This window comes from Astatotilapia calliptera, chromosome 23, assembly GCF_964374335.1.
Source record: "Astatotilapia calliptera chromosome 23, fAstCal68.1, whole genome shotgun sequence".
Classification (NCBI taxonomy): Eukaryota; Metazoa; Chordata; class Actinopteri; order Cichliformes; family Cichlidae; genus Astatotilapia; species Astatotilapia calliptera.
Window position 1 is genome coordinate 19,948,150 of NC_137443.1, and position 22,441 is coordinate 19,970,590.

Sequence of the window (22,441 nt, forward strand, 5' to 3'; positions counted from 1 at the left end):
CTCACTCCTTGGCGGCCGCTTATCGGGGCCTGGAGCCTGGGGCTCGCTCGGGCCCCTTCGGAGGTGGGGTGCCCCCGGCCTCTCGGCCTGGGGCTCGGTCACTCAGGAACAGCTGGCGGCCAGCGGAGCTCACGGGCGCGTCACTGCAACTCCCCCTGGCTTCTGCTCCGTGGCTGCTGAGTGAACCCTCATCTGGGACTCTCCTCAGCTCTTACTGGAACAGTGGCGCGGCTGCCCCTCTGTTGGTCTTCCATGGTCTCTTGTGTTCTGGGGGCCTCTGGATGTCTGGAGTTTTGATCTCCTCCATACCTGCTTCACACCCTGGAGGACAGGGCTGTGCCCCCCCCCCCCCCCCCCCACTCCCCCACACTCCCTAGCAGATCGTTACATGGAGAAACCTTTGGAATACAAGTGCGCTGATCCACACAGGTATGCACACGGGTGTTCACTGCTCGTAGACCCAAATTACACCTTTCTTGGCTGCTACTTCGAGGCACATCTGTCCTGCGTGCTGCACAACAACATTGAATATTTAGTATTTACTGCTGTTTACACTTAGCTAGATTAATGCGATGGTGTTGTGTTTAGTATGTTGCTTTGTTTTGGTTTTTTTGTCTTTTTTGCTTGTTTTCTATTCCTCTCTCAACAGGTGATCCAGGAGATTTTTATTTTTTTTCTCCCCCCCTTTCTCACTGTCCCTCTCCCCTTCTGTTTTTCCTTTCCTTCCTCTTTCTTTCTCCCTTTCCTATCCCTCACTCATGTCTGTCCCGTCTGTAACATCTGAAAATAAAATATAATAAAAAACAAACAAAAAAAACAAACAATAACAAGCCAAAAACAAGTGGAACATTAACTAATGTTTACTAATGTTAGTCAACAAACAGACTCTCGCCTAAATAACAGAAAGTGACTGTGAACTATTTTGAACACAAGCTACCCATGGTTAAAAAAGCAAAGGTTACACTTGCCACTCCCTTTTTGGTTGTCAGTTTCCCATAGTTTGTCTGGCAGAGAGTGATTTGTCTGCAAGCACTTGCTGACTATTAGCCAAATGGTACTAAAACTTAAAATAATTCTGCTGGCAACCAGAGTAAAATTGTGCCACTACTTACATACTTACTTTAGACTTTGAAGGCAAATGTTCTCCATTTTCGTGTTTCACTAAAGTAGCCGTCTTCAGTGGAAAGCACAGACAACCACGGCAATCTGCTAACAACCAAAGTGTTTGCCAGAAGACATTCACCAACCATTCGGGGAATACAAATTTTTCCATAGGAGGCAGAGGTTACCAGGTTCTCACTGATCAGTCACTATCTAACTCTCATCAGTCTCCAGCAACCACATAGCAAACAGTCATGGATCAGATCTGGATTGACTTTACATTGTCATACGCCCAAAAAGGTGGATAAATTAATGTCATTAGTGGTCACTTGACTGCAAACTAGGCAGAGGTGATCAAATTCATTTTTGAGGCTTCAGATTGGGGCTTCTCTAACCAATGGGTGATGTCAAGCTATATTTGTGTTTCATTCTCCTCTTAGCAATTAAAGTAATGTTAGCTTGAAGAAACACAATCTAAAAGGAAGTCCACACAGGAAGTGACTAGCAGAGATGTTGTGCTCATGAATCATCCATGATCATCCATCCATACGGCCATCCATTCTCTTCTGCTTTTCTTTCTCCTTTCTTTATCAGTGTCGCCTGGGTGATGGAGCCTATCCCAGCTGTCACTGGGCAAGAGTTGGGACACACTCTGGCCAGGTCGTCAAGGCTGGATTGTGAACCATTAAAAGTTTATGATGTTCAGCAGCTCCACAAGATAGCAGGTGAAGAAATTTCCGGCGATGCAAAGTGGAACAATTGAAGTAAACATTTCTCAGCTTGAAGGAAAGCGACTTAAGTGACTACTAATAAGAGTAAGGGATACAGTTAAGTGACAAATGAAAACGTTACTTATCCACCTAGAACCTTCGATGGGCACCAGCGATCATCTGCCAGTGACAAAGCAATGCTTGACTCTGGACATTTGGATGCCCATTAACAAATAGGAAATTGACCCGAAAGATTTAATCCGTCAGTCAATCCAATAATGGCAGAAAGATGATAAAAATATTGACCACAGTAGCTACAAACATGAAGGTCATGTTAGGTCAGATACTTGAGTAAAATAAATAACATAATTTTTATTCTTCTACTTTTTATTATCATAAATTATTTGCTGTTAACTTGGCAAAAAAGGTGTTTTTTAGTGTAACAATACAGTTCTTGTTTTGGTGCCCCCTGGTGGTCGGATTGTGATTAAAAAAAAATTTACCTAGAAAATGTGTGAAAGCTGTCATAACAGAGACATTTGTGGTTTGTGCATGTGTGTGTGTGTGTGTACAGGCTGTGGAAACCTCCGACTGTCTGTCAAAGCAGTGAGCCGCAGAGGGAGGAGGGAGACACACACGCGCGCAGGCGAGAAACATCGTGTGGGAGAGAGAGCGAGCGGCGTGACAGGTGAATAATCAGAGCTGCAGCGCCGGCCGTCACGGAAACGAGGCCTGACAGCACCGACAACGCCGGAGACACGCACACAAAGAAACACACACACACACACACACACACACACACACACACACACACACACACACACACACACACACATAAAGAGGAGGGCTGGGATTAGGTTTAAAGTACAAATACACACACACACACACACACACTGATCAGCAATCAATCACACAAAAACTTTAAACACGCTCCTCCACCCCCTCCTGCTGCTGACCTTTGACCTTTAATTTTCACACTTTGCCTTCATTCCTCCGCACGCAAACATTTACACACAAACTAATGAAAACCGTTTTTGTGTGTGGGTGTGTGTATGTGTGTGTTAATTATTCTGGGCCCAACCTCCCAAACACTAATTGGCACTCTGACACGCACACACACACAGACACATACACACACTCACTCTGCTGCACAGTGGTGTGTGTGTGTGTGTGTGTGTGTGTATACAGTGGTGTTACCACAGCGCCCCCTGCTGACATTTTTATTGAAGTCTGTTAGAGGACAAACTGCAATAAATTAAATGAATGGAAACTTTAACTTTCAATAAAATGTATAAAAAAACAATTTTAGATTTAAAAAAAATTAGAACATTGTTTTATTTAGATCAAGCATGTTGTTTTCGGGCGTCAATCCAGTCCCTTTATAGGTAAGTCTTACTACCTGGCAGCCTTCTTTAAAAAACCCTCTGGGCTTTTATTTTGAAGTCAGAGTGTATTATGCCCTGAATCTCATACATATGCATCATGCACTTGCAACATTAACTGTACCTTCTGCAGTATGGGCTTTTCACTCCTGCAATCTTGACTGCAACTCATTGCACTGAAAAGCACTTTAAAGATAGGGACACCCCCTGTAGTATGACAGGGTTGCATGCACTTGTGTTTTGTATCATGTTGTGCTGTTATGTGCCTTACTGTATCGTCTCCAGTTGGTCCAAAATGCAGCTGCATATTACCTCAGTGTTGGCCTCTCTACACTGGCTTCCTGTTCCTTACAGGATCCAATTTAAAATCTTACTTTTTGTTTTTAAATCACTTAACGGCCAAACTCCTTCTTACCTGTCTGAGCTCCTATTTAAAACCCCTGGAGGGTCTTAGGGTCGATTTGTGGCTTTTTCAAATTTCGATTACATGCCATTTGCACAGTGTTGAATGGAATATAGCGAAAGTCTGCAAAAAAAAGTTCTGGAAAAAAAATTAAAACCGGATCGAAATTAATGTTCGTGCCAATCTTTTGTCCATCTAAAGGCCTAATTATAATAACAATAAAATATTACTTCAAATGTTTTTTTTGGAAAATATTTTATGTTTTATGTTTTATGTTTTTGGGGCAAAAAAAGCAGTGCGCTCATGTGACGAAACCGGGATATAAAGGGTTAAAATCCGCGAAATGTAATTAAAACTTGACATGAATATTTCAAGGAGAAGTAGGTCTAAAAGATTGGCTAATTTAAAGTGGAAAAAAATATTAATATATAAATTTTTTATAGCGCTTTTTTGGGCGTGGTCGATTTGTGGCTCTAAGACCGATAGTGTATGCATTTTTCTAAGACCCTCCAGGGTTAATTATGCTCCAGAAAGAACCGTGAGGTCCAGGTCAAAACTACCCTTTAACTATTCCACGCGCTAAACTGAAATCTCATGGTGACAGAGCCTTCTCTGTGGCAGGTCCCAGACTCTGGAATAGTCTTCCTCTTAATATTAGATCATACAAATGCTCAAACACTTTAAACCTTTACTAAAGACACATTTTTATAGTCTAGCATTTAAAACACATTGACCTAAACATTTTGGTTTTTGTGGTTGTTGTTTTAGTTGTTTTTATTGACTATTTTATTTATTAATTAATTTTTCTATATTTTACTGCATTGTTGTTGTGCATTTTATTTATTTTAGTGGCATTTTACATTGTTAAGCACTTGCATCATGGACTTTGGAAATGTGCTGTATAAATAAACTTGACTTTGCTGTATGTGTGAGCACACCAAGACAAATTTCCATTAACTATATTGTTGAAATGGCCCAACAACTTTATCCCTTTTTTTTCCACCACCAGGTTGCACTTCACAGAAAGCCTGATAAATTCTGGTGAACCAAAAACATGCAGTAGTGAATTATTATTTTGAGATAATTGACCAGTATTTTGAGACAATAATCTTAAAATGAGATTTGAGATACTAATCAGAACTATTGGGTAAATCTCAAAATTTTGAGATGACAATTGACCAAACAATTTCAGATAATTCACTCAAAATATTGAGATGATGACCAAAAGGTTTTCATAACCCAGAATTATGAGCTATTTACCCAATATTTTCAAATAATAACCAAACATTCTGAGATACCATAAATTTGGGGTAAACTATCTCAAAAATTTGAAATGTTCACCCAAGATCTTGAGAAAACCCTAAATTTTAGACATGTGGGATAAATGATCTATAAATTTGATATAATTTACCCAAAATACTGAGATATTAACCCCATGTTTTGAGGTAACCCAGGCCTTTTAGATAAATGGCAATTTTTTAGAACATTTACCAAGCATTTTAGATAATCTAAACAAACAAAAAAAAGAGATAATGACCCAATATTTTGAGATAACCCACAATCCTGACATACTAACCCTAAATTTGAAGTAAACTATCTGAAATCTGGAATAGTGAACACAAATTTTGAGATAACCCTAAATCTTTAGATAATGACCCCAAATTTTGACAGTGTTGAGACAATTACCTAAAATTTTGAGACAATAACCCTACATTTTGAATGTAACGTTTTGATATTTATGGGTTTTGTTTGAGGCCCAGAAGAAGTAAAAACAGAAACCAACATTATCCAAACATCATCTTAGGCCAGGTGATTTCACGGAGCTATTCAGTGACTTTTGGATGGGCATTATGTGCTCATTGCATGGCTGATTCACCTGAATGGTATTTTACCTAATTGAGACAAATTAAGGGGAGTGTTCCTATCCAAACCTGTCATACTGTTATAGTAAAATATAATAATATAATATTAAATAATATAATAGTAAAATATAATAAAATTGGTCCATCTTAAAAACATTAAAATAATTTTTTTTGGTCACTTTTCTAACCTTCTATAAGGCTACTCTTCTTAATATTTGTTCCTTAATTAGTTTTTCTTCTTTATATATTATTTTCTTTATGTATAAATAACTGATGAATCAACATAAATGGTAAATGGCCTGTATTTGTATAGCGCTTTACTAGTCCCTAAGGACCCCAAAGCGCTTTACACATTCAGTCATCCACCCATTCACACACTGGTGATGGCAAGCTACATTGTAGCCACAGCCGCCCTGGGGCGCACTGACAGAGGCGAGGCTGCCGGACACTGGCGCCACCGGGCCCTCTGACCACCACCAGTAGGCAATGGGTGAAGTGTCTTGCCCAAGGACACAACGACTGAGACTGTCCGAGCCGGGGCTCGAACCAGCAACCTTCCGATTACAAGACAAACTGCCAACTCTTGAGCCACAATCGCTCCATAACACTAAGCAGCAGATGGTTTCTGGCGGGTGAAGGGGCGTTCACTGACTCCTCTGTGCTGGAAACTATCTGGCAGCTGAGTTTAGTCATTTCAGCTCCGAGGTCGGAGGGATTATGGAAGATTACAGGTGAATGGAGGTGTGATTGGCTGCAGATGTCCTGTTAGTCTTTCCATGAATTTAATGATCGACAAGATTCACCTGCTGATCTGATACAACCCAGAATAACCCGGCGATGACGACTTCCTGTTAATCAGCATTTTTACAGATCAAAAAAAAAAAAAAAAGATTAAGACAGTATTTGATGCTTTTCTTTGTCACACAGGGCATTAATGGGAACCTTTCTGGAGTTTAGAGCAAGCAAAAAATCTGAAGAAAAAGATTATCAGCACTGGTTAATTTTTAATATGTTAGGATTTTGGAGAGATGTTGCTTATATCTTTAATTTGTACCAATTTGCTGTGGATGACCTAGATTTATTAGTTATTTTTTTTATTTATTAATACATCTAGAGCCATCTGTAAGATCCCCAGTCTTTGCTGTATCTTATAGGTTATGACTAATATAATGTCAAACCCTAAACCTGAAGGTCGGGCTGCTCAATTTAGGCAAAACTCAGCAAAAACAAACATAATTGTAACTATTCATTCACTTAACTGTCATATATTTGTTGAACTTTAAAAATACATGTCTTTTTACTGGAGCTTCCTTCCTCTTTAAATAAAACTGGGTCATTCAATGCCAGCTCATTAAATTCCTCCCACCTGACCATCACAGATTTGCCTGGAAACACATTTCAGGGCAAAGATGCACTTATTTATTTATTAGAAATTTCCATTGTCTAAAGAAGTCCATCTGGATTTGGTGTATGGTGTCATACATGGGGAATATCACAATGAAGTTGGACATTTGTTTTGATATCTGTGAAACTACCTGCATTATTTCAAAGATATTATGTTCCTTAACACATGAAGGTTTGAGACCAGGAGGATACACAAATCCTTACGGGGCATCTGGCATAAATATGCCAAATCAAACATGTGGCGCTACCTGCTGTGGTGAGCCCTGTGAATATGTGCCTCGTACATGAGAAGCTCTGGTTTCTACAGGCAAATCTGCTGCCAGATATCTAAATACTTTACCTAGAGCTCCACTTCTGGGAGTCCACATTCATAGAAACATGCTCCCAGATATTCCGCCTAAAACATTTATTAAGGGGTTTTCTGCTGAGGTTTCTCATGTGATGTCGTGCCCACAAGGCATGAGGCAAAGGGCCGCCATTTCCAGTTCGTTACATTTTTTGTTTCACTACAGCTCAGAGGGCAGCTGGATGGAGTTTGTGGACAAATCCATCACTTCAAAGCAAAATATGACCTCTGCAAGACGCCAACAACTAAACCAAGCATAAGGAGGTATTTGTCACCTGGTTGGGGAATAGACATTTGTGCCAGGTGGTCACTAACATGACTGTGTAACAGAGGCTTTAGCTATCATTTCCCCTTTGAATGCAATCAACCATCAGCAAACAGTTGGTAAATACTTAATAACAATAATATGAATTCCTTCATGACAAGTGGTTTCAGACTGGTTTCTGGGCCTGTGACTGGGGCCTTATTTACTTGATCATTCAGTTACCATGATTGTCACACATCACAAATGATAACTTGGGAGTTCGCCTTGTAATCGGAAGGTTGCCGGTTCGAGCCCTGGCTTGGACAGTCTCGGTCATTGTGTCCTTGGGCAAGACACTTTACCCGTTGCCCACTGGTGGTGGTCAGTGGGCCAGTGTCCGGCAGCCTCGCCTCTGTCAGTGCGCCCCAGGGTGGCTGTGGCTACAATGTAGCTTGCCATCACCAGTGTATGAATGTGTGTGTGAATGGGTGGATGACTGGTTGTGTAAAGCGTTTTGGGGTCCTTGGGGACTAGTAAAAGCGCTATACAAATACAGACCATTTACCATAACTTAATGTCATGTGGTTAGTGGTCACATGTCTGCAAAACCACAACATAATGAAATGCAAAATGATCCCTTAAAAAAGCATCTGAAACCACCTCTACCTCTGAAACTTAGCAGATTCAGTTTTTAATTACCATTAAAACTGCTGGGTTAGTGTTGGACAAAGATCATTGTTGGGGTTAAACTACAACAGTTGCCACTTTTCTAAAAACTCCAGGAAGAAGCTCTGTTTCAAGCGCAGAGACAGAAATGAGAACAGAAAACGTCACAGTGTCACCTTTCTTCGGCATGCTGACATGCCACTAGTGCTGTCATGGTAACACGTGGTCTGGAGCTGTAGATGGTTGCAGCAATACGGAAACCATTTTTTCCCCCAAATGTGGTCAGTAAGTTTTGATGAACGAAAAGACCAAAAATACACACCAAAATCTTTTAATGGTCAAACTGGACAGAAATAGAAAAACCAATAAACATCAGTATATGTACACCCAGCATTCTTCACACACACAGACTCCAGAACGCCTTCACATGTCATCGACCATCAAGCACAGTGTTCAATTCATTAACAAAGCTTTGAGACGACAAACAAAACATTCGCTTCTTTAAGTTCAGTTCAAAAATCAGCCAATAACCATTCATTACACCTTCTCTTTTATTCAGCTGAAACCAGACAAAAACAATGGGTTTCTGCCAAACTCCTTAAAATTTTAAAAATAAGGTGCTTTAGTCCTTTAATAAATGGACAAACTGTGGCATCTTTAAAATATCAGAACTTCCACATTTAAGTTAAACCAAAGAACTGAGAATTTGTGGTCTGGTTACAATCGATTGTCAGGAGATGTTAACAGGTTATGAACGATCATGCACCATGAGAACTGGGTTCTTATTACGATTGGGAAATTTAAGGATTCATATTTTCTCCTTTTTGTGCGTCTAAAGCTGTACAGAAATGTCAAGCCAGCTTCTTTTGTGCTCTCGTGTGTTTGCATAGTTTGGAATTTACAGCATGAAATGAAGGATGTCAGGAGATTTTTTTTTTGTTTCTTTTAAACGGACAGACGTCAACCCTGAAAATAGAATGCAAGCAGCCCACCACCTCGACGAAGTCTTCAAGGGAAAAAAAAAAAGAAAAAAAAAAAGGGAAGTCCATGAAGAACATGTTTTAGCTCTTTAACTACAAACTGCTGTAGGGAGGTCAGAGCAGAGACACTCTAATCTGCCGAATCTTAACAAGATGTCATATCCAGAAGACAAACAGTGGATTCAGGTGTTTAAAGTATGCCAAAGAAAGAGTTATTGGAATCAGAGACAGATTTTTGGATCAGTGGCATTCCACAGGGATTATACCAGGATCCTATTTCATTTAAAATGGTTTAGTTTAGGGTTTGTTTGTTTTTTTAAGGTTATGTTTGTTTACAGTAGTTTAGAAGTGCAACAGATTTCTTCTGATGAAACCACCCAAATATTCAAAATTAATCAATTTTAGATCCTTTGTCCTTCTCCTGCATACCCATCATCTATCTCTTAAACGTATTAATTTGAGGTGATTTGATTTCATGTGAAAACATTCTCTACAAATTCATTACTGTACTGACTTTAGTAGCACAGATCCAGACTTAATTCAGAATTTTAAAGCTTGAATCAGCTTTGTGCTTAGTGACATATACTGATGTCCCTGCCAAGTCTCTTCAAAAAGACCAAAGCATAAATCGGCTATAATGAATGAAGTCAGCATCAGTGCATGTGCCAAAATGAGATCCAAAAAGCTGCCGGTGAATACAAAAACGTGGCATTTAAGATGATTTAACGACCCTTACAAGGAATAACTGTTATTAAAATTGTAGTTCTCATTATTTGACAAAAAATGCCCAAATTGTTCCAGTCACACAATCAATCTGCAGATATTTTTATTCACCGTTTTTGGGACTGGCTAGTTAATTTAACACAATGATATCCACCACTGTGGGCTGTGAAAAAGCTTTTAAGTGAATTCTGGCGTCTGCACATGCTCCTTCCTTCGCTTGTAGTTACTGAGCTAAAACCCATAGAGCGCCAACCGTCAGGACATTCAGCGCTCAGTTTCTGCAGCCGATCTCCTCCTTGTAGCGATTCGTCAGTGTGTTAGCTTTATGCGTCAGTTTCGACAGAACCGCGTGGAGTCCATTCAGGTGGAAGTGAAACTGCTTCTCCAGGTCATCCTCCTCTGCCACCACCATGCTGGCCACACCCGCCTTCTCCTTCCGCAACTCCTCGCCTTGCACGACGCCCCACTCGATGTCATTGCGGATGGATTTAAGCAGGATGTATGAGCTGTACATGTCAGTATCAGGCTGGAAGTAGGCGCTGTCGTGAGTGGGGCTGGTGCTACCTGTGCCACCACCGTCATCCCCACCATCCCCGTTCTCTGTCGGCTTCAGGTCATCCCTGTCGTCCAGCGGGACGTCCCGCAGCAGGCTGGGCAACATCACTGTCTGGTCCATGTTGTTGACAGCGCCAATGAAGCGGTTCATGGCGTTGAAGAGCGAGTTCTTCTGGTTGTAGGAGTCAGGTATCTGCATGACGGCGGCTGGTGAGGGCCCGTGTTGGCCAGCGGTCGCAGCGCCAAACTTAGCCCGCTAATGCTCCTTAAAGGATTACTGAGAGACTGCGGAGGCACTCACTGCTCCAAAATGGGCCAGCTCCTGAGCTGAGGGCCCCGTGTTTCTGCTGCAGGACTCCAGCTGACCCCAGAGGCATAAACCTGATATAAAAACACAAAAGGAAGAGGAGGAAGGATGAAGCAGCTTCAAATGGAGACCCAGCATATCCAGGACATCTCCTGGACATGCTGGACACCCATGACATCTGCAGGGTCATTTGAGGCCTTCATGATTTAACTACAAAGCTCAGGGATGGGGGAACTAGCCAGCTTTAACAGTATATCCTGCATCCATTATCGGACATCGGATTCCCCCCGCCTCACCGCCGTTACTCACTTCATATTCAGCCACCTCTGTTGCTGCTGAAGATCGGTTTGCATTATTTAAATCTCTCTGTGCTGCACAGCCACAGCCTCGCATGCAAATAAACGTGAGGTGCTGGCAACGTTTTTTTAAAAACAGCTCGAACACCTGCGGTGGCAGCCCGGGCAGAGGAGGAGGGGGGTCTGCAGGAGAAAACACGGAAATGAAGGGGAATCACGGCACCGGCCTCTACCTGCTTCATTCTAAAGCTAAACCAGGGGACCTTTGAACAGGCGGGCCCAATAAACCATCCTTCCAGTCTATGTAACTGTGAATTAGCGACGCTTACACCGCTTGAATCTTCATTTTAACCGGAACAAATGACCGCACAGCTGCTCTTATTAGCCTCGCCACCCCAGCCAGCGGGTGATTCCGGGTACCGTTAGCTCGCTAAGTCTACTTTTAAAACGGGTAAACACCGGCGGCAGTGCGCCTACGTCAGCTTACCGTATGTCGGCTGTGGTTCCTGGGTACCAAGTCGCTGCTTCTGCCCGTTAAAGCTGTCCGGAAAAGGGATCTTGCAGACGGTCGGGCCGGTGGTGGTTGTTAGGGAGGCAGGAGAGTCGGGGCGGAGCAAAACATGGGATCACGATCACAGCCAATCACAGAGGGTGTGACGTCACGGAGAACGTCGGATAGTGTTGCATTGTTTATAAACTGACTTGAATAAAAATAAAGCTTTGGAAATAATATATTTATTTACATTTAAGGTTTACAACGAAAACAGTAGTTACATTAAAATTTAAATATATTATTAAGCCTTTGTTTTATTTTATATTGTTTGTCACGTTTTGACTGATGCAACCTTGTCCCCCCTCTTTGGGGAGAAATAAATGTTACTTTTGTATGAACAAACAAATAAACATCAATATCCTCCTGAGAACCCAGGAAAAAAGAATCTTCCCATGAAACGTTTTTTGTGATTTCCTTCCTATTTGGAGGTAACAGAGACCACCCAAACACATCAGATATCAACGGAAAGCCCAAGATGTCCTTTATTTAGTACACCAGGACTTAGTAAGGTAGCTCAAATAAATCAAAAAATATAGATCAAATAATATATATAATGATAATGATTATAAAATCAGACTAGATTATATTTCAAAGGAGTCAAGGATGATGTTACTAAATGTTCATTACAAATTTAATTTAAAATATTACAACTTTTAAAACTCACTAGAAGTTTCTGATTCCATATAAGGAAGGTTTTCACAATCTCATGCTGTTGTTTTCATGTCCACAAATGACTATTTTAAAGATTATTTCACATGTTCTAACGTGTTTGCATGGATCCACTCAGGGAATTCTGGTTCCCCACAGTCAGTTCTAAAACATGCACGCTAGCTTAACTGGTGATCCTAAATTGTGTGTTATGTGTGATTATGGTGGTCTGTCTCTAATGGATGGATGTGTAAAACATTGCTCCCGTCTGGCTCCACATTATATTACGACTGAATTCTTCCCCAGCCATAAAGTATTTATTTTCACTGTGTATTTTAGTTTATTACCAGGATGCTCTTTTTTTAAATAATGCCAAACAGCAGTAGGTATACTTGTCAGCTTCTTATTAACACAAATATCTTATCAGCCAATCACATGGCACTAATGCATTTAGGCATGTATAAAATAATCAAGACAACCTGCTGAAGTTCAAAGTGAGCATGAGAAGGGAAAAGAAAGTTGATTTAAGCGACTCTGAACATATGATTGCTCTCTAAGACAAAATAGCTCAAGAAGATGGCAGCTTTAGTATTCAGATGGTGGGTTTACAATTTGATGAATGACATGCAAGAAAGGGTCTCTCCAGCTTTGTATCAGTGGTTTAGTTTTTTTCTGGTGTAAAGGTGTGATGGATATTTTCTTGCTGAGCATTGTTTAAAAGCCACAGTCTACCTATGTATTGTTAACTATCCTAATAATTCTTCCATTAGGAAAACGCACCATGTCACGAAACTATATCTCAAAGTGATTTCTTGAACCTGACAGTGAGTTCTCTGTACTCCACTGGCCTCCACAGACACCATATCCTCAATCTAATGGAGCACCTTTGGGGATGTGGGTAAACAGGAGATTCTTGTGGATGGATTCACATGGATGTGGAGCTGACAAAGCTGCAGCAACTGTGTGATGCTATTATGTCAAGGTAAAGTTACATGTAAGGTTTTCTTATGTTGGATTTATCGACACAACACGCAGCCTCCTTTATTTTGTTGAAAACATTGCATGTCTCAAATAGTTATCAGTGAGTTTGTCATTCAGAAAACAGAAATATAAAATCTGTCACATCACAGTACACAGAATATGAAACATGAACAACACGTCTTTCAAACACAGCACACTGCCACAGAATCAAATTTCAACTTTAACCTAAAAATGTGAAAGCCTTTCAAGTGTTCTGGTGCCCCTAAGAGGGCTTTCTGAATATGATTGTTACTGACAACAGGTTTTTTCAGGACCTGAGCCTGACACACACACAAAGAAAGATCCTAACAACACAAAGAGAGAGAACACAAAGGGGTCAATTTTCAGTATTTCACAGCAAGACACAAAATAAATACAAGAGGAATGCTAACAGTGTTTGTATGTGTGTGTTTTTCCTAAGGTTTCCATGGTGATGTACATCTTATTCACTTTCCTGCAAAAGAAAACACAGACAAAGGAGATGGAGGTAAACAACAGCACATGCTTGTTTTACATTCACTTAAAGAGTTGAGAATGTGGTCAGGTAAACTTTAGATTAAAGTTGGGTGTGTTCAGCTTTAGTGTAAGTTAGGTGTAGGTCTATATTGGGGGTACATCAAATATAGTTGAGGTTGGAGTTAGGTTGGGAGTAAGTTTAATGTTGAGTCTTGGGGTAGGCTAGGTGTAGCTTTAGGTTTTAGCTTGGTTTGAGATAATAATAATAATAATAATAATAATGTCATAATGTGTATGTGCTAGTCCCCATGGGGAATTTACTCCTCTGCATTTAACTCATTCACCCAGTGAAGCAGTGGGCAGCCACCAATGCAGCACCCGGGGAGCAGTGTGTAGGGACGGTACCTCAGGGTAGCCGTTCAGTGGAGTCAAACCCCCGACCTTCCGATCATGGGGCAACCACTCTACCTACTGAGCTATCCCTGGCCCCAGCTATCCCCGCAGGTAAGGTGTAGTTTAGGTTAGGAGTAGGTTTAAGGTATAGTCTTGGGGTAGATGGTAGATTGAGGTAGGTCAGGATAGATGTAGGATTGTGAAAGGTTATATAGGTTGGGTAAAGGTTAATGTTTTGTATAGGTGAAGGTCTCAGTTTGTATTAGTTAGGCTTGATTTAGGTCAAGATCTAGACTTGCATTGGTTGTGTATCTCTAGGTTTGGGGTAGTTTTAAGTGTAGATTTGGGCTAGGTTCTCTGTGTTTGATGTAAGTTAGGTTTAGTTCAAGGTCTACATGTAGGTTTGAAGTAAGGTAGATATGAGTTAGAAGTAGGTTAAGATCTAGATTTGCGACTTATATAGCCTTTTTCTACTGGTAAGTACTTTCTTACCAAAGCTGTGTTTTATGCTTTATGCACACATTCCTATTATATTTTTTCCTATGCATAAACACTCTAGTTTAGGATACTTTTGTTGTTAGATCTCACTTTCAGGTGGGTTAAGTGTAGCTTTGGTTAGTTACGCTACACCTTGGTTGGTTAGTTAGTGTCCATCAGAAAGTGATAGGTTAGTGCCGGGGACGTGTGGATTACCTGTTAGATCATCTCGTACTGGTTGCTGTTGATGAAGTGAGACAAGCAGCAGGCCAGAGTTACACCGACCAGCTAAAAAACACAGAGAGATGGATTTTATTTCTGCTTCAGTGTCACTGTCTCCTATTGTCTCCTATAGATTCCAAAGGCCATGTTTAGTACCTGAGAGAAGGCAATACCAAAGGTAACTCCAGCAATGATTCCCATGTTGCTCTCTATGAAGGACACAACCAGCTCATAGCAACCCTGCGGAGACAGGGTAAAGTGATTTGCAGTAAATACAGACTGATGGATCACCATCATGTGACCACTTAGCATAATTGTGGTTGTTAGACTTAGTAATTATAATAATCTTAATAATCTCCACAAAAAAGCAAATGCAAATGAAAACTTTTGGGAACTGAATTTTCTTCATGTATTATTTGTGCCTTCCTGACCTCTTTGTAGACCTTCTGTGCTGCCAGAGTGGTGTTCTTCAGGTCTGCTTCATTGCAGTCAGAGACATGAACACAACAGCTGGTAGGAATCCCACTGATGGGAAAATACACACTGCTGAACCAGCTGGTGTAATTATAAACTCCACAGCAGTGTAACTGAAGAAACAGAGACAACCAAATCACCACTTTTCAACATCTCATCATGTTTGTTTCTGAATGTGTGAAAGACGTCATCAGTGTAAAATCTGCATAAAAGAACGCTGGACATATCAGCAAGTTTCTCTGCCTATGAAGTCTCTGACATTGTTCCTTTTGCTTCTTTTTGTTTGTTTTTTTTAATTAGGAAATTAATTATCTCTATTGTATGTTATTGTCCTCATGCAGACTGCATATTTAGTTATCACACCAACCCTTAAAATCTTTATTCTTTACGGAGCCCCGCAGGGGACATGGGAGAAAAAAAAATTAAGACGGACTTTTGCGAGATCTCGCAAAACAAACTCGGGATCTCGCAAAACTTTTAGCCGCATTCTTCGGACGCCGGCTCGAAGCCGACCGGGAGGTCGAGACACGATGTGCCGGGAAAGCAGTGTTCCTCCCGGCTGTAGTAGGTCTCGACCTCCCGTTAGCTTCGAGCTAACGGGAAGAATGCGGCTAAAACTTTTGCGAGATCCCAAGATAGTTTTGCGAGATCTCGCGAAAGTCCGTCTTAATTTTTTTTCCTCCCATGTCCCCTGCGGGGCTCAGAAGTTCTTTAATGACATGAGACATGTTTAATAAAATAAAAGTAGTTATATCATTTTTATATGTTTGAATAACTGCATTAATAAAACATGTGCATCAATATTTGAAATATATTTGATTGCTACCACAGGAGTGTGTATATGTGTGTGTGTATGTATATATAACAGTGACACTGACATTTTTGGTACCCCTTATTGCCTTTAGTAAAACAAGGGGAGGACAACTTTGTTGACTGATCCATGAATAGGGACCGACAGGCTTGCAAGAAGTAAAGTGAAATATTTGCTCTCTAAAGAAATAAAATAAAATTAATGCCACAGAGGGTTGTTTAAAAGTTAAAACTATAAGAGACCAACAATATGACCCTGAGGAACACCCAAAAGAAAGAACAAATGTAGGTGTTGGTAATAAGGTAAAATGCTCCATAGACTAGCAGTTTGGACTTTAGCTTGACAAGTAAAAGATCCCTGGTTTGGTCTCAGTAGAGGACACAAAATCCTTTGGGGTTATGTCAGGAAGGGCAACCAGCATAAAACGTGCCACTTCCTCCCATGGTGACCCTTTGTGAATAAGGGACCACCCAAAAGTTGCTTCTTTTATTAAGATACTTGGCAAGTTTAGAGGTAACTTTTTAGTTTCCAATATACTACTTACGAAACATTAATGAGTGGATCATGGAAAACACCTACTCTGCGTTGGACACCATCCACTGCCACACTCCTGTCATCTCGTCCGTCGTATCTCATCACTGCTGCACTGTAGGCAGTGAGGAATGTCCCTTTAATCTAAACATGCAAACACAGACAGATATTGGTCAGAATGAGCAGCTGTGTTTTTTGAAGGTATTCTGAAAACTCTCAAGTGTGTTTTGACCTCATGACGAAAGACAAATCCAGAGATCCCAGCAATGAGTTCAGTCATGAAGACCAGAGACAGAAACACTGCGTACTGAGGAGAGATCAAAGGTCATGAGGTTGGACAAGGAGTCACACCATACGGAATGAGCAAGTTAACTGGTCATTAAACCTAAAAACTTGATAGATGTATTAGTTAGCAGAGATTTTTTAATTTTGAAACCTTTAGTCACATAAAAAAAAACCTCATAAAAGGTTTAGTCAGACATTTGTTAACAAATTCCGAGTAAGCTGGAAGACCCACCAGTTTTAACATCCAAGGACGCCCCCTACAGGTGGCAAAACAGCCGAACAGTCCGAACAGGGCAATGGCAGCGCCGGTGCCAGTGAGGACGTAGGGAGCACTGGAAGGGCTGCTAGAGATCAGCAACATGTAGGGACCCAACATGAACTTCCACCATAACCCCACCACCAGCAGGACCACCCCTGTCACCTGAAGGAGTGTTTAAAAAATGAGTGTAAAAGAAAAAGAAAAGAAAAACTTAAAAACTCTACATTGATTGATTGTAATTTGCATTTTAATCTATTTCAGTTCATTGTATTAACTGCTCTATTAAAAAAAACAAAATAACCCACTAACATTTTGGTAGATGGTTTATTAGTGCGAATTTCTCTCTTTTTAAAATATATATGTTATGTTAGCTAACATCATTTTTATGATGATATGCCTGTTGCTATATTTAGTGGCTATTTTGAAGAACTGGACAAAAGCAGCATTTAAATATACAGTTATACAGTACAATTTCAAATTAGAGACAAATCACTGATGTGCAAGTGTAGAAAAAGAGTAACAAATAATTTTGGTAATGACCTGGGCTGTTTTTATCATTTTACTTGGTTGGGGATTGAATAATTTATTATAATATGAGACAAAAAAAGACGTAGACTTCTTATTTATTTATTTATTTATTTAGTAATTTAGTGAAAAGACTACATAGCCATGATAAAAAATAAAAATCAACAAAAACTTTAGTGTTCACAAACAGCTGATGAAGACATGAACCTCATATGACCACAGATCCCTTATAAACTCATCATTCATTCATAAGGAAGCATAAAGGCGTTTTAGTTTTATACAGTTGGTACGTAAAGCAAGTTACAATGTTTTCTGTCCAGTCAAAAGAAATCATTCTTATTGCAAAAGTTTAATCTGCAAAAGAAGTTAAAGCTGTGCAGCAGACGTGTTGAACCGCACACAGAAGCTGGGACTGTAATTAAGCACCACATGTCTCTGCAGACTCTGACAGTGAAGTGACAAAGTGACAAACAGATGGGAAAAGAAGCTGGACCAGCATCCCCATGACAAACTGGATGCTACATACAGCTGAAACCAGCTGAAAGAATTTAGCTCAGCAGCTGCAGACACAGTCAGAGCACACAGAAGAAGAGCAAAAGTAACTCTGACAAACTCATAATGTCTGCAGTGGTGTTTTCACTCCAGTTTAATTCACTCGTTGTGCTCCGGGGTAGCTCATCGGATGTCTTCAATAATAATTGCATCCATTTTACGGTTCGGCACTTAGTTGTGACAGTTAAATTTAGCAGCAAAGAGGTTTCAGAGTGCACTAATGTCAGGGAATGTCCTCAAAAACATTCCCAAAAAACACCACTGTGGAAATGTGTGCTCCACCCAGTCAGAGTGGATTGGATGAATGGTTGTCAGTAGATGTAGTACAAGATGGACACTGAGATTACTAGAGTAGGTGGTAGGTTTGTGTTTATAGACCAGGTTTCTATAATGATACAAATATATTTAAATATATTTGTGTTTAAAAGAAAAAGATTGTGGGGCATAATGGGAGGAGGGTAGGCGTCCATAGGTCACATCATTCCCAACACCAATCTCAGCCTTTATTTTGAAGTCAACTGTCCACAGACATCATAAAAAATCAATAAAAAATAATTACCAAAGCACTTAAAAGCACCCGGGCCACCATCACCAACTCTCAATACCAGCCTCCTTGTCAAAACTGGTAATTATAAAAATAAATAAATAAAAACAAAAAACATATGAAATGTGATTCAAATCTGCAGTTCTTCTTCTTCTTCTTCTTGCAGTTTGGTTCTTAATTTTTCTCTATGCTACATGAGTCCGTGGATCTGATTTCAGCCTTTCAAACTAAAAATATAACAATATTTGAGCACAGTGTACAAACAAAATCACCTGACATATTTATTAAAAGGTTTGTTTAAAAGGTTCTAACAAGGTGAAATTCCCTTGTTTTGAAAATCACTGTAAATTCTCTTGAGGACCTCTCATGCAAATATCAGTTTCATGATTTATAACTAATTTTTCTGATGAGCCAGCTCTCTATCTGGATACTATGTCTTGTTCAGGTGGTTTATGAGGACGCCTGATCAGATTTGGGAGTAAGACCGACACAGGATGAAAGAGGAGAAAAGGCACTGGCTGCTGGCAGGAGATAAATGAAGGAGGCATTTGATTTTGACTCCCGGTCGTGCCGGGCTGCCTGCTGCGCCTGTATGAGCGTTTCAAAAGGAGTCATGCTGGGATGTTGAAACACTCCGCAGATGACAAGAAAGCCGTCTGTCAGCTGGAGTCACGTCAGGTTGGTTTGATTCGGGATAAAAGTGGGAGTTTGTGTTTGTGCAGCAGACAACAGATTGTGTCTGGGAAGATTAAAAAAAAAATCTGATTCACTTCAACAATAAATGGAGCGGGAAATAATGTTCGATATCTTTATCATTTACTTTGTGCCAGCAACAAAGACAATGGCATTTATAGTAAAATGAGACTCACATGATTCTGCACTAGATTATTTTGTTGTAAAATCTGTTATGAAAGACTAACGTTTGAATCTGGAAAAGAAATAGATCAGATAAGGTCAATATTAAATATTAATTTAATGATAATTAAATTTAATTTAATACTCAGCAGGTAAAATTTTTCTGACAGACTGAACTACAGTCAGCGTCCATCGAGAGAAAACAGTCTCTCCAACACTGAAATCTCATTCAGAGCAAGAGGAAGTTAGTCTGTGCTATTGGTTAGATCTCTAAGACCACACAAAACACAGTCCTCATTAGGACAAATGGGCCACTGCAATAGAAGGACCTGACAATGATCAGATGCTAAAAATCCAATAGCAACCAAGACTGGAAAAGAAGCTGAACTCAATGAACTCAGTCTAAGCAACAGCTAAAGCTGGGGCAATATCTTGGGCAATACAGCTAACTGGACTGCAATAGAAAGAACAGCAATAAAAATGGCTAGGCAACTACCAGGACAAGGCAACAACCTGGACAAGATCATGATTTGGGCTCCCAAATCTCTAGGCATTAACCACGGCCAAGTGACTTAAACTCTATATGACAACAACACAGACCAGTCAATAACTGGGGCTTACCAGCAATGTTAGGATACAGCCAGAGGTAGGCAACAATCAGTTGTTGCAGCCACAACCATTGTTTTCATGACAAGTAGATTAAGCAGATTTAGGCAATAGAAAACCACAGGACAGACTGCTTAGAAATTAGGGATAGGAAACAAAATGGGGAAAAACAGGACTACTGTAGGCAACAAGTAGGGATACTCTAAACTCTTAACAGAAAGTAGGCCTTGTTAGGATAAATAGGAAGCAACAACAATGACAAGAAAATGTTTATCACCTATAAAACTAACAGCATAAATAAAAAGTCAAAAAACAAATGTAGCCCAATTTGCAGGATTGGGCAAACAATTCAAACAAGGCAACAATCCGTAAAAAACAGCAGTGAAGTAAACAATCAGGAATACAAAACAATGAATCCTCCTCAACAACAGGGTATGGCAACTTTAGGCATTACAAGACGAGAAACCAGACAAGTCAACAATCTGGGTTTTTTAGGCAACAGTTAGCTAAAAAGGAAACAATGTGGACTGGCTAGATAGTAGTGTTAGTCAACTGCTGCAGCAATGATATGGCCAGACTCTTTGAAAAACCTAGGTCATCGGCATCAAGGCGGCCTAGGCAACAAGCAACTAGAAAACATCAACTCAGAGTAATCAACAAACTGAGATAGAAACTACACAGAGGGCTGCAAACAGGACTGTGTAAAAAAAAAGACAACAGCTGGGAGAGGATTGTAATGAGGAACAGGTAGCAGCCCAGACTAGACTGTAAATGGGACTGGACTAAAATTAGCACCAGAATTCAGGCCTTGTTAGGACAACTGGGAAGAAACATAACTGAGGACTAGAAAGTAACTAGCATAATCCATTAGGTAACAATCAATGGTACACAGCCACCTGAATGGTTTAAAAAAATCAGTCTAGGGCAATATAGCTGTATGGGTTACAGTGGAAAGCAACTAACAATAAACAACCACGTCTAGGCTGCTAATCAACAGGGCAATGTATTGAGAAAGGAAATAACTGGGACCAGGAAAAAAACAAACAAACAAACTAGTGAACAATAATAAGAAATAGGACTGAGCAACTGATCAGGCCTAGAAAATAAAGGTTGAGTGAAAAGTTGGACAAACTAACAACAACAAATTAAAGATGGTTAGGAAATACAGACTGTTGATTATGAAACAAAACAGGAGCTGGACTAAGACAACCAGACCTGAGCCTGAAAGAGACAGAAAGAATATTCTGATCAGCTCTACTGACATGACTGCTTCCTGTTATCAGGTGTTGTTTCAGCAGTGCCCTCTCCGGAGGTCCATGTCTTCATTTTCAGGTTGGTGTCAGAGCTCTGGCTTCATCCTACTCATTCCTCAGAATCCAGATAATTACCGATCCTATGACCTTTGACTTTGTCCACTTTAAAAATAGATAAATTGTTGAAGTTTTTATCTACTCACCTGCATGTTTAATTAATGCAGCTTATTCTAAAATTGATCAAATTTACACCTATTCAAACTATTTCAGTCTGAGGATTTCAATGACATTTCAGCAGTTTAAACATGTTTTAAAAAAACCCGTTGAGCTCTTGGATCTGATTGTGAGACAGGATTTAGCTGAAGTTAAAATAAGACATGAAGAACAGGTTTTCTTACCCAGAAGATGAAGGAGTAGAGCAGCAGCAGCGTCTTCAGGCAGAAGATCGCCGGTTTGGTTTCCATCCTCCTGGGAGCCATAATCCATCTGAGACTGAGGGACCAAAACCAGAACTCCGCTCGTCTTTCTCTCTTTTATCACCACAGGAAGAGGGAAACCTCTCCCTCACGATGACAACCGCTCAGCCCCCTCTGCTGGTTTTACCAGTAACTGCACAACAGAGCAAGCTCCTCATGTTTTATGTTATTAGTTTATCTGTATTAACCTCACATTAATTACAGACAAACACAAGTATAATACATGATTTTCAACATTACGATTTAACAAATAAAACATTCATACAAACACAAATATTCCCCATTCAATCTTTGAACATAAACCCTTATGGACATTTTGCATGTAAAGTCCTTTTAATTTAGGCACATTCTGAAGCCAATACTTCAAGTCAAACTCATAATGGGGGACATTTATGTGTAGCAGGGTAAGTGTTAAGTGTGGTGCTGCTCCTTTCCCCTCTGATAGCCTGCTTTGAGTCTAAGTTCTTTGTCTAAATCTGTCCATTAGACCATGTTGAGCCTCTCAGACGGCTCCACTCTAGA

General features: G+C 40.2%; 2 protein-coding genes and 2 long non-coding RNA genes across 4 annotated transcripts; 2 read left to right on the plus strand and 2 right to left on the minus strand.

Annotated features, from left to right (window-relative positions):
• The first annotated feature begins 355 nt into the window (after positions 1-355).
• On the plus strand, positions 356-13,165 carry LOC145424360 (uncharacterized). The gene is made up of 3 exons (XR_013905416.1): positions 356-1,826; positions 2,386-2,499; positions 13,037-13,165. It is a non-coding gene; the product is annotated as an uncharacterized LOC145424360 (long non-coding RNA).
• LOC113015552 (mid1-interacting protein 1-B-like) lies at positions 8,434-11,624 on the minus strand. Its single transcript, XM_026157560.2, has 2 exons — positions 11,467-11,624; positions 8,434-10,757 (listed from the first exon to the last, which is right to left on the minus strand). The coding sequence occupies exon 2, from the start codon at positions 10,573-10,575 to the stop codon at positions 10,093-10,095; it is 483 nt and encodes a 160-aa protein (XP_026013345.1). The 5' UTR covers positions 10,576-10,757; positions 11,467-11,624; the 3' UTR covers positions 8,434-10,092.
• Positions 13,166-13,180: 15 nt separating the features above from the next.
• Positions 13,181-22,012, minus strand: LOC113015542 (tetraspanin-7-like). The gene is made up of 8 exons (XM_026157548.2): positions 21,842-22,012; positions 17,082-17,270; positions 16,797-16,871; positions 16,613-16,708; positions 15,180-15,335; positions 14,905-14,988; positions 14,743-14,814; positions 13,181-13,654 (listed from the first exon to the last, which is right to left on the minus strand). The coding sequence occupies exons 1-7, from the start codon at positions 21,920-21,922 to the stop codon at positions 14,746-14,748; spliced, it is 750 nt and encodes a 249-aa protein (XP_026013333.2). The 5' UTR covers positions 21,923-22,012; the 3' UTR covers positions 13,181-13,654; positions 14,743-14,745.
• Positions 13,558-15,017, plus strand: LOC145424361 (uncharacterized). The gene is made up of 3 exons (XR_013905417.1): positions 13,558-13,687; positions 14,005-14,160; positions 14,882-15,017. It is a non-coding gene; the product is annotated as an uncharacterized LOC145424361 (long non-coding RNA).
• Positions 22,013-22,441: the final 429 nt, after the last annotated feature.

Bases quoted from the DNA above. Each gene is read 5' to 3' on its own strand.
- LOC113015542 (XM_026157548.2), bottom strand. From the start codon at position 21,922: ATGGCTCCCAGGAGGATGGAAACCAAACCGGCGATCTTCTGCCTGAAG. The intron at 16,709-16,796 runs GTCAAAACACAC...TTGCATGTTTAG, and splicing joins GATTTGTCTTTCGTCATGAG to ATTAAAGGGACATTCCTCAC. The intron at 14,989-15,179 runs GTCAGGAAGGCA...CTGTCTCCGCAG, and splicing joins CACAGAAGGTCTACAAAGAG to GGTTGCTATGAGCTGGTTGT.
- LOC113015552 (XM_026157560.2), bottom strand. From the start codon at position 10,575: ATGCAGATACCTGACTCCTACAACCAGAAGAACTCGCTCTTCAACGCC.